This window comes from Armigeres subalbatus, chromosome 1 (genome assembly GCF_024139115.2).
Source record: "Armigeres subalbatus isolate Guangzhou_Male chromosome 1, GZ_Asu_2, whole genome shotgun sequence".
Classification (NCBI taxonomy): domain Eukaryota; kingdom Metazoa; phylum Arthropoda; class Insecta; order Diptera; family Culicidae; genus Armigeres; species Armigeres subalbatus.
Genome location: NC_085139.1, coordinates 67,828,102 through 67,840,418, shown reverse-complemented (window position 1 = coordinate 67,840,418; position 12,317 = coordinate 67,828,102). Strand labels below are relative to the sequence as shown.

At 38.1% G+C, this 12,317-nt stretch overlaps 1 protein-coding gene across 3 annotated transcripts in view; it reads right to left on the bottom strand.

The window, feature by feature from the left end:
* Positions 1–12,317, bottom strand: part of LOC134226606 (elongation of very long chain fatty acids protein AAEL008004) — a 318,180-nt gene that overhangs the window by 111,305 nt on the left and 194,558 nt on the right. For all 3 annotated transcript variants that reach the window (XM_062707493.1, XM_062707503.1, XM_062707486.1), the window contains one exon: positions 5,564–5,659. In XM_062707493.1, coding sequence (XP_062563477.1) covers positions 5,564–5,621 — 58 coding nt within the window. In that variant the 5' untranslated portion in view covers positions 5,622–5,659. The remainder of the gene's footprint in view (positions 1–5,563; positions 5,660–12,317) is intronic.

The following is a 12,317-nucleotide window of genomic DNA, read 5'->3' as shown; positions in this document are numbered from 1 at the left end:
ATCATTTGGCCAAAAATGCCGTTTGGTCGTAAAGGTCGATAGTCGTTAGGCCGAAATGTGATTTGGCTGAACAATTGTGTGGAGTAATTGATGAATATTGAGAAGTAGAAAAAAGGAATAAGAAACTAGAAGTGAGAACAAAAAACTCAAAGGTGCAGCCCAATCGGGTTGTACGCAAAGGTGACGTAGGACTACGTAGCTATTCAAAAATGATGGTATTTGCCATAATAATTTGTGTCGTTTTATTAACATTGAGCAAACTGCTCGGAGGCCAACTGAATCAAGAAGTTGAATAGTTGTTCCCAGTTGGATGGACTTTGAGTCTCTAACCGTAAAATTAACATGACTCATCGGCCGCTGAAGCCACTCGACTGGCTTTCAGTCGGGGACATCACAATCCTTGCTTTGCCACGTACGCTTACATCGCGGGCGAAAACCAAACGTTTCAAATAAATATATTTGCGTTTGGTTTCACGCCACTTCTGATTCTGCTTATTTCTCCTTTATTTCAGCCATTTTTGAGGATGGTGTCCTCCAAAAAGGTCTTTATACAAAAGAAGGTTGATCCGACAATCCGATATGAACTTTCTTCAAAGTGCAAAACTCAATCGTAAATAGCAAATTTGATAGCGCGGCGGAGGGAGATGATGCAATAAATTTGAACGGATGGAATCACTAACAGCAACCAAGCTACCACGTTTAACCCAATGCCGCCGAAACAATTCATTTTCGCAATTAATTATTTCTTTCCATAAATTTCTGGTCCTGAGAAGAACCAATTTTCTTTTCCCAATGCGTCTTTCCAATAACTAACTGCATCCAAACGTTTGTCTGCACCCTGCGTTGAAATTGTCCAACCGCCACTTTATGATTTTTCGCCAAGCCTTCACCATTTGGAATAAATTTTCAGCATTGCCACTGCTAACCACGCCTTCGTGCTGCTGTGTCCGCTCCGCTGCATCACATTTTGTCCAACCGCTCATTATTCAAAAGGTTGATCCGAAATAATCTTTCTTCAAAGTACAAAACTCAATCGTAAATAGCGAATTTGATAGCCCGTCGGAGGGAGATGATGCAGTAAATTTGAATGGATGGGATCACTAACAGCAACCAAGCTACCACGCCAAACCCGATACCACCGAAACAGTCCATTAACGCAATTAACTCTTTCTTTCCATAAAATGTTGTTCCTGAGAAGAACCAATTTTCTTTTCCCAATGCGCCTTTCCAATAACTAACTGCATCTAATCGCTTGTCGAACCCTTGCGTTGCAACTGTCCGACCGCCACTTGATGATTTTTCGCTCAGCCTCTAAAATTTGAAATAAATTTTCAGCATTGCCACACTGCCACCCACTCCTTCGTGCTGCTGTGTCCGTTCCGCTACTCGAATGTCAAACCGCTCGTATCAAAATGGCTCGCGCGCGCCGGACAGCAGCTTTATTGTATTCAATAGATTAAGCCCGTTAGCCCCTCCCCTTTGTGAGCTGATATGGGTGTAAGTAAAATGTGCACTCACAACGATTAATGAAGGGGCGGGGCTAATGGAATTACTTCATTAGATATAAGAAAGCTGGTTTTTGGCGCGCGCGAGCCATTTTGATGAAAATTCCGCAGACAATGTCGGAGAATGTTATTTGCCACTGCCTTGCAAGCGGGAAAAAATGCAAAAATTAACGAGATTTTAAAAAATCAGGTTTTACGTAAAACAAATCAAAACAAGGCACATAAAAATAATAATAATAATAACAATAATTAAAATTGAAGTTGGAGGGCCAAGCCGGCCGATCACTGTACATTTTAAAAATAATTGTAGAACAAAAAAATGTTTAGATAAAGAAGAATTTTACTACTACTACGCGCGCGAGTCATTTTGATAGGGATTCCGCAGACAACATACCGTTTGGAGAATGACAAGTTCTAAGAATCCTATGAAATTTTCTCGCAAGATTCTGAATTGGGTATGAGATGTTGTTTATCCAAGATGCGTTTTGTTGCGAGGAATAACAACAGAAATTTTACTCAAGACGAAGCTTCACAAAACATTATCTCTTAGCATCTGTCTGTCCGAGCGACGTTCACCGATGGGTGGTTGCTGTAGATAGTTTCCACTGAGGTGGCGTCTTCATTGATTTTATACAAAAGCCAACATTTTATACAAAAGAAGGTTGATCCGACTATCAGAAATAATCTTTCTTCAAAGTGCAAAACTCAATCGTAAATAGCGAATTTGATAGCGCGTTGGAGGGAGATGATGTAGTGAATTTTAATGAATGGAATCACTAACAGCAACCAAGCTACCACGCCAAACCCGATGCCACCGAAACAGTTCATTTTCGCAATTAACTCTTTCTTTCCATCAAATGTTGGTCCTGAGAAGAACCAATTTTCTTTTCCCAATGTTCCTTTCCAACTAACTGACACCACAATTTGTAAAAAAAATTTTAGCATCGGCACTGGCGGTGTGGGATCGCCACAGTGCTATTTTTATGGTCAACCTTTTCTTCATATGAAATTCTGGTTCGTTGAGGTTGAATAATCTGCAGCAACACATCGAGCACCATCACCAATGCGATTGATTTTCTTTGAAAATGTTATTAGTGCCTCCGTGATGCTGTGTCCGCTCCGCTACGATCGCTTTGATGCGTCTGCTATGCGGAAAATCTTGTTCAAACTGAGGATTAGATCCATACCCGCAAGTGATTGATTTTTGATGTCTGTGCTAGTGATGCATGTACGTGATTGGTTAGTTTACCTATTTCTAAACATTTTATCAATTATCAATAATAAATAGTTAAAAATCAGTATTTTCAAATAAATGCAAAGAAGCGTTGACTCATCCTTGATCGAATGGTCCAAAAAAATTGAAAATCCATCGAGAAACGGCTTAGATATTAAAGTTTAAAGTCTATCATATTTTCGTGACGGTCCCCGATTTTCGCAATCGTAAAGTGTACCCCAATATAGAAAACACAGACGTAGTCCTACGTCAAAAGAGGAAAGTAAATTTCTGTGAAAAGTGAGAACTGTGGAATGGAAAGTGAAAAAGAATAGAGGCGTTTTATTTTACGTTTCTCACATGAAGTGAGAAATGAAGAGTGTGAGGTGAGATGTCTTAATTTATAGTTCTCATTCATTATTTTTCACTTCCAAAATCTCATTGTGAAAGGGAGAACGTCTCTCGTATCTCAGATATTATCTTCGAATTTCTCTTTTTTCAATTCTTATTGCCTACTTTTACAATAAAGTGAGAGAGAAAGTGAAAAATAATAAGTGATAAGGAAGTCAGAATCAAGGCGTTACACTTCTCAATATTTCTCACTTCTCATTTCCTAGTTCTCCCTATCTGATTATCATTTAACACTTCACATTTTAACATTCACCAGCAAGCGACATTTTTGCTTGTCACAAAATAAGTTAGTACTTTTTCACTTAATTCCACCACTGGATTGTAACTAAAAAGAAATGTATTTCGACCTCAACAGTAAGGCCGCCTTCAGTGTCTCGTACTTCACTCGACATTTTCGTCCATATGAGCCATTCTACAACCGACATTTTCGGGAAAATCATATTTTCGGCAAGATTTACTCCGTCAAACGGCATCAATCCATTCAACCAATTTTCGTTCAATTGTTCTCTTTTGGTCAAACAACCATTTCGGCCAAACGACATTTTTGCCTAATTGGCTTTTTTTTTGTCTTTATTTAGGAGACTTTCAGCCCGAGGCTGGCTCATCTCCGGTGCCTAATTGGCTCTTTCTGCCAAACGACTATTTCGGCCAAACGGCATTTTCGGCCACATGACCTGTTCAGCCAAATGACCAATTCGGCTGTGCGACATTTTCGGCCATATGTTTCTTTTGTTTTTATGTTTTTATGTTTTGTTTTTTATGTTTCACCAATCTCTTAGGCAACCCTATTTATTTCTGGACATTACCAGAAAAATCAGGATACATATCCATTTTAATCAAAAGCTCATGTTATTATGTATCATACTGCCATCCGTATTTTTGTTTCATCTTTTCAGAAATCAAGAAGTCTATTTTTTTAATCTGTGAACAAGAAAGATGATTTTTCCTCAATTCAAACTAGGATATTTCTTGACGAACTATCTATGAATCTCTGAAGACAGCATAGATCCAAAAGTACCTGGTGTTGAAGAAAGGTCCTCCCTCGTCCAGGACTTGCAAATTGAAACTTGGTGAGAGAATTCCATTATATACATATATTTACCAAATAATATTGAAACTATATGATCAAATACAAAAAAAAAATAACCATCAGGGCACCCGATTGAAGCGATTTGGATAGGAAGAGTGGAATCGCCAACTTCCTATTGTTAACATCTCGTGGATAAAGGGCGGGCTCTTCTCCCCATCTATTGGGTCAATCCGGGAAACGAGGGCTAGATTATATTATTGTATGTACGAACTTTCTTCTGGAAGGAGATTCTCTATACATCCCGTGGATTCGCATAAGTGTTTCTGCTTATGGAACCACACCACCCATTTTTGGCCCTTCATACAGGAGTTTGATGAAATACAAACAATAATATAATCATGATCAAATCGTTTGTCAGATATGGCCAGTGCTATCGGCAGGTGCCTTGCTACAATAGATGGTAGTATCATCATCATCATCATCATCATCAATAGCTGTTTCGACCAAACGTTCAATTCTGTCGAATGGGTTTCGACTGCCTTACTTTCTCAGAGATTCTTGAAGAAACTTATTTATTAATATCTTTATTAATGAGGTTTTCGGCCCTGGACCGGTTCGCCTCGTAAGGTTGAAGAAACTCTCAAATCAATATTTAGAGAAACTTTCAATTTAACTCTTCAATGAGCTTCTGAAAAAAATCCTTGAAAAAAAATCGGAAAAGCCGAAAGAAATTCTGGGATGAACTTCTGATGTAATTCCTGTGTGAACTTCCAAATGAATTCCAAAGATTATTGAAGGAATTCTTAAAGAGTTTCTGGAAGAAGAAGAAGTTTTAGTGGAATTTATGAAGGAAATTCTGAAGCAATTCTGGGAGGATTATCTTCAAATATTTAGCAAAACAACAAGTGAGAAAAAAGTGAGACGTGTAGCTTGATGTGCAAGCTGAAACGTCTCATAACACAGTACTCACAGTGAAAGGTGAAGCGTAGGACAAAAGAAGTGAGGCATTTTAAGTTTGAATTGAAAAGGAAGAAATAAAATTTTAAAAAGAATAGGAAATGAGAAGGAGTTTGATCAAACGAATTCATCCGAATAACCAGTTTTTACAGATTCAACCAAATTTGTTGAACATTGTTTATCAATGTTTTCATATGATCAGGCTAATTTTCAACTAGCGAGACCGAACGCCATAGTTGGTCACAAAAAATCGTCCTGTATAAGCAGAGGCCACTGAGTCCGTCCATCAATTAATTATGTATTTCTGAAGCTATATAAGCAAATCATTATATCTTGAAAAAGTAAAATGAGGTAGAAACGATTCGTAACAAAGTAACACCATTTAATAAGATGCTAAATTTCAGAACTCCATAAACCAAAAACTGCAACTATCATTCAGACACTTACCTCCGTATTTATCCATGTAATGGTGCATGCTGTCAATGTATTTCATGATTAAGGCCATTTTGTGTGTGTGGGGGTGGGTTTGGTTCCTTAACTAAGCTGTGAAATAAACAAAAAGAAAGCGAAATAAATGATATTAGTTATTTTTCCTTGTCGGGGGCAAGCGTTCTATTGTTCATTGGAGAACAGGGGAAGTCATTGGTGGGGTCTCATTTCAAGTAATTGATTGTAAATATTAAAAAGTTCATCATGAATATTGTAGTTTAATGTCCGATCATGAAAAGAGTAATTTGTCTCTTGACTTTACTGATGCGTTTGATTGTCGCGAAGTACATATTTATATAACCTGATTAAATACTGAATCAATGCATTTAAGAAGGCGCTAGGTTTACTTAAAAACAAAATTTATCATTAGGATCAACGATGTTAAGAAGTACCTATTTGACGAAAAAAAAAAAATTTGAAAAATCTTTGTCTCACCAGTTGAATCGATCCGTGTTGATTATGTAAGCCATAGGTTCCCGCAGTTATTATTTCCTTCTTCCCTATCTACCAAAGCATCGAATGAAAACGGTTCCAAAATAAAACAGAAATCCACACCAAGTGTGAAGCGAAACAGTAGGAGCACTAAAACCGTCGTCATCGTCGTCGTCGTCGTCGTCGTCGCAGATGACGGGTAGTTTATGAACCCGGTGTGAGTTTTATTGGTTCATGTTTTACACTGTTTGTCGGTGTTCCCCTATTGCGCCCTTTACTCTAGCCCGAGACCCAGATCGTAACGGTGGGCGTCACAGTGGCACAGTCAGATAGCAATCAAACATAGACGCCTAGACGCGTGAGTGGAGAAGAAGCGTGCCGTGAATGCACACACGCAGAGGATGAACAAAATTCCTACCCGATGATGGGTTCGTTTTACGTATATTTGCTCCGATAAAGTTGTTGGGGGAGCCGAGTAGAAAAGATGTCACGAATAAAATAACTTGTGATGAACTATTGAAGGTAAGAGAGAAATGCCACGAAAAATGCTAATTGAAAGCTAAAGCACGTCATCGAATACTATGAATAAGAAAATGCTTACGCTAGAAGAGTGAAAACAATAAAATTTGATGATAGAACAAAATTATTTCTGATCCCACGAAGAAGATTTTAATCGGGTCCAACCTAAAGAATTCCAACTCGGAGAGATGAATCGATAAATTCCTTCCGAACGACATTTGTAATGCGGTGATTAACACTTGAATGGGAGAAAATTCCTCATTTATTTACCATTTGGCCACACATGCCCAACCCACATTTGATTATGATTTCTGGACGCCGCACCGATAATTTATCATCATGATGACAAACTCGTCAACACCGAAAAAAAGCCTATCAACAGAGGTCGATCGACCCCTGTTCGGATTTCAATCCCAAACATCGGTACTATCGTTACCATCGTCGTGCACCAAAGATAAAGTTTCAATTAATCAAATCAACTCGACTTCCAGTTTTTCTTGACTCTTCGGTTCGATGGGACGGGAACCGGTGACCGATGGTGGGTAGCAGGTTGATATGATCTAAATGTGATTCCCTTTCCTCCGGGTCGGTAGGTCGGGGCTTCGCCGTCGAATGTTGTCGACATGGTGGCGCCTCGCGTGAGCCGCAACCTGAGCTACATTTCTCCCGTTGCTGACGACGACGGTGCCCTTGGGCACCTTGGTTATGGAAAGCAACGGTGGTGCTGGTGGCGGTTGGAGGCGCGGCGGTGCTTTGGTTGTGGGAGCTGTTGAACGCAGAAGCAAATAACACCTGTGCCAATCAATTGCTGGTGGACGACTTTCTGAGGGAATGGAAAATGGGAAAATGACGAGGGGACGATGGATGTGGAAATTGGGGCTATTTTGATATTTTGGGAAAAATGAATCAACCTTCAATAATTAGTGAAGATGGAGATGAAAACGGTCAAAGTAGGCCAGCAAATCTATTCAGCTAGTTTATTTGTTTGAAATTTGGTTTGGAAACTTTTTTTGTTTTAAAACCACTTAGGGTAACTGTACCAGTTTTGGCCATGTTCCTAATTTGGCCAGTTTCTCGCGTAACTCCGAAAAAAAGCAATTTTTGAGAGTTTTATTAGCTATAACAGCAGATATACTTCTAAATCTAAAGCTTCTTCGTTGTGCTAACTGATCGATAGTTCTTGGATATACATTTTTCAGGGTTGACCACTTACCCTACCAACTTTATTCATAGAATGCCAACAGCGAAATCATTCCTTGACCATTCTTTGCGCTAGCTATTATTTGTACAGTATTTTTGTAGTCCATATGCTACCCTTTACTTGCCAAATATTTTCAAGGATTGCCAAACAAGTATCAAAATAGTTATTCTGCTAAGGTGATTTGTATACCTAATTGTTTACTGGTGGCGTCGATGACGGTCGTTAGAATAGCTAGCTTGAATAAAGATGAAATCTATTTATATTTATGTTTTCTAATAAAAGATAAATCTTCTCCTGAATTTCTTGTACAGCACCTGCCGAGAAATGTTTTACAAGTGGTTCGCTAATAAGTCCGAAGACCATAATCCGATGATGTGATTTCAACAGAACTATGTGGTAAGCGATTGAATTCAGGCAATGGAAATTACGCTTCAGAATGCGATAAACCCGATGTTCATACATGGATAATCAATTGGATTCTAATTCCATCAAGCCTTTACAAAAATCCTATGGTCTTCAATAACTTTTTGGTTACAGATTTAGTGAAACCATTATCCTTATAATAATCTTAGTTTGAACCAACATTTGTGGGCACAACGTTATTTCTAATCCGTTACAACACGAACAAGCATTATGGCTGATATACCTCTAGTTGAACTGGGTGCTATAATTAGTCATCGCTTTCCAATGGGTCTTTTGAAGTAGTCCAGCTCTGCCGTAATCTGGAAAAGTGATGAAACAACATGCATGTTTTCCATTTTTCTGTTAAAGAGCTCGATGAGTAGTACTCGTTCAATTTCCGTAAAAAGAATTTTTACAATGAAATCAGGAATTTCACAAAATAAAATTTCAATGGTGTTTCTAAAGATATGATTTTTCAATGCAAACCCAGAGAATTTTTCGCTTAAATTCAGATCAAACAAATTTAAAAATCTAATCCGTCTTCAACTCACACGCAATTATGTTCCTCAAAATTGTCTCTAACGTGCCATAAAGAAGCAACACTTTTTACTCCCTTGCAGGCCTTGAACCGGGTTACTTCTTAGTGATTTGATCACTTTTTTCGGGCAAGTCACTAAAAAGCCTCTTTTTTCGACTTCATGTCCCTAAAGTCACTTTTTCGAGAAAAAAATTACTATTTTCAACTATTTCAAAACTATTGGCTAAGATTTTTTAAATAAAACCTTATGTATCCATCGGATGATGCTTTGTTCATGACGGAAATGAAATTACGGACCATGGAAAAATTATCGCTCTTAAACTTCGCCAGCCATTTAACTCGCTGCTCTTATTGGCATTTCACTAGTAGCTAATTGAAGGTGTTTTACGTCACAATTTATAAATTGGTATACAGTCGAGCATGCGATTTCGATTTCGGATTTCGATTTCGGAGACCTGCCGATTTCGATTTTTTTTCTAAACTCAAGCTTGACCCCTTAGGAGACTTCCTTGTTTTACCGCGAGCTAAAGTAGTATTGTTATAGCGTATTGTTATAATAGATCCCCTAAACAAACGATCGTTATGTGGCGAGTTATTTTTCTAATTGACAACGTTATTTATATTTACTCTATTATTTACTGTGTTCTGTCCCTGCTAAAGATGTTTTTTAGTGGCCACGCAAAATTTGAACAACTTCTCGCAATGATATATTTTTTTCACAGCAGAAACCATAAATATGCTAAACGGTCTTCACTGATAAAAATGCCAAGCCAACACTCCACCACAATTTCAGGATATTTGTGGATTTTGAGTTATTGCCTCAACTCAATATGAGGAGACTTGATCCCTCATTAGTCATCCATACAAAAATTAGGCGAAAAAATTTAGGAAAATATAAATTGTTCTCGAGCGGCTAATTTTTTGTAGGTTTGACAGATATAATGGAGGGTGCTCTAAAAAAATGTGTGGGTAGATAGGGTAAATCACTACTTGGGCCTATGGACCCGATTCCTGGCTCACTGCACAGAAAACTAAGGATTTACACTTTTTGGAAGCCGTAGGTTTATGGTTGATAATTTTGAAAAAGTCTCCCATTTATTTCGCACAATACTCAATATTTTTCAACCATTTATTTCACTCCTAATTGGTCCAATTATAGAAAATAAAAATGTGCATTCCGAACAATCACTCTCCGTTGCTACACCACTGAGCCGGAGTGAATCTTTCCACTTTTACAAAACGGTATTTTCATGTAAACACCTACCTGAAAATCGTCACAGTTCTTGATACAATCATTTCTGGAAGCTGTTTATCACCACACAATAATTCTAAACTCACGCACTTTAATCTTTTCTATTTGTTTGTTTCACTAGAACTAATAAAAACATATTAGAATACATTTAAAAATGTATCCTCAAACCGAACAAAAATTCATCTCGGCCTAAGAACTTCTAGCCGCACCGTGCTGCCAGAAGGCCAGGAGTCTTTTTTAGTATGAACAAAACCCTTCAACGTTCATAGGAAAACTATCTAGTTAGTTGACCGTATCATGTTATTTGTAATGTCTCGGTTTCAAAAAGTGACAAAAATATAGTTTTTAAGCTTTTGGAAGTAATTTGGATGAGTGAATATATCTTTTTAACCAAATAAAAATTATTATAAATAATACCATATGGCATCTTGTTGGCATTGAACGTGCTTATTTTTGTTTACGTCGCATTTTCTACCGTCCCGAGAGAGAATGAGAGTAAGGTGTTGAGAGATTGAGCGAAATTTTGCTTAGTCCGGGAACCGGTTTAAAAGTGGGCCGGAAATGAAATCGCTATGACTGAAATTAGTGCTGGACCTCGTTGTTTTAAATGAAATAAAAGCTTTTTCAAACGATGTTTACTAAGAAAAGCTATTTTTAAGCAGAAGTGAACCCCATTGCAGTATTGTACGGCACACGAAATTTAGGAAAAGTTGCTTCCTGTCATAAATATCAATTAAATAATGCAGTCGCATGCATGTTAGGCCGGGAATGGGGTAAGAAACCCTATCATGAAAGGGGATCAAGTCTCCCCAATCTTGAAGATTGCATGCGCTGTCGAATTCCATAGCAAAAATCGTTCATGAATACGCACAGTAAGTCGGAAAATTTGCGTATTTTGTAAAAAAAATCTTCAGAGAACATGGTCCTACATTATATGCAGGAGGTCGATCGTTCAATCCCAAGCTCGTTGTACATGAATCTCCATTATTTTTATTCCGTTTTCTACCAAAACGATCCGTACTGTTGTTCCAATCGCACTAAAAATTCCAAAAACTTCCGAGGCACTTATGACTAATCGTAGAGTTCTCTGCATCTTTCTTAAGTAATCCAGTGATTGTAATTTTCACTTACTCTCACGAGAAGAGATTGCTCATCCACGCAGATTTTCGCCGAGAAATCATTTTTCGGGAAAGAAAAACAGGTCTTATGAGTGATCGCTCACTTCCAGTAAAAATTTGATATGCCCGCAAGACTCGCTCATGGTTTTGAGTAGTCCTGCTTCTGACTGATATTGAGTAAAATTTCCGTGGGATAAAAAGAGAGGGCAATATAATTTTATTTAAGTAGATAAAAGTTAGCGTGTGCGATTTTGTTTCGTTTTAAGAGAAAAGAGTGGTGAGTGAAATATGTTTTCCGCCACAAATTACAAAAAACGATTCTCTTTCGACCCAAAAATGCTTGATTCCGTCTCATCGAACTTGCAACTGAAACTGAAAGTCACTATTTGGTCCCTTTGGTCTTTAAACCAGAAGCCATGAGCAGAATAACAAAACATAATATGGTTTTGATTATAGATAGTAGAATCTATAGATGAGCGAATGCATGGCTGAGTCGATTTTTTTGCCCGTGCACACGCGCATATGACGTCACAGCCCTTAACGTTTCCATTGAAATCGTGACGTCATGCTCGTTTGGAGACACGTTTGACAGTTCGTTTGGAGACAGTGGATTTATCTTCGCTCATCTATATATTCCACTATCTATAGTTTTGATTGATCTAACAGGCAACAATATCAAAAATTCGCACCGAAATATCATTTGAATATCAAAATATGCTATGGATAAGAACAAACTAATGACACATGATGTTGATCACTTCTTACAAATAACATCACTTGATCTCATTGTGATATTTTAGTGCAAAATATTGATATTATCGTCTGACATTTTATCTCTTATATCAATCATGTCAATATCTCATTATGCTATCTTATCAACATTTGGTATTAATGAGCTATTTTCGTCTACTCGGAAGTCACTATTTTGAGCGGCATCGGAAGAAGACGAAAAATCAATGAACAGCCTGTCCAGACACCCCGGTAGTCGTTCCCACACATTACGAAAGAAGGACGCACCATTCCGCAACAAGCTAATGAAGCGCAAGTTCTCAAGTCGCTGTTTCTCCAAAGGATTCAAGCAATCAGGAAGCAAGTGATTTCCTGTTGGCGTATTCGGGACGCATTTCATTCCCCGACGGACGACGTGAGATACAAGCCGCCAAGTATTAGCATCTCAACTCTGCAATATATGCAATGACTACCTCCAATACCATTGTACAGTATGGACCTTGTAATGCATGCTTCAAGGC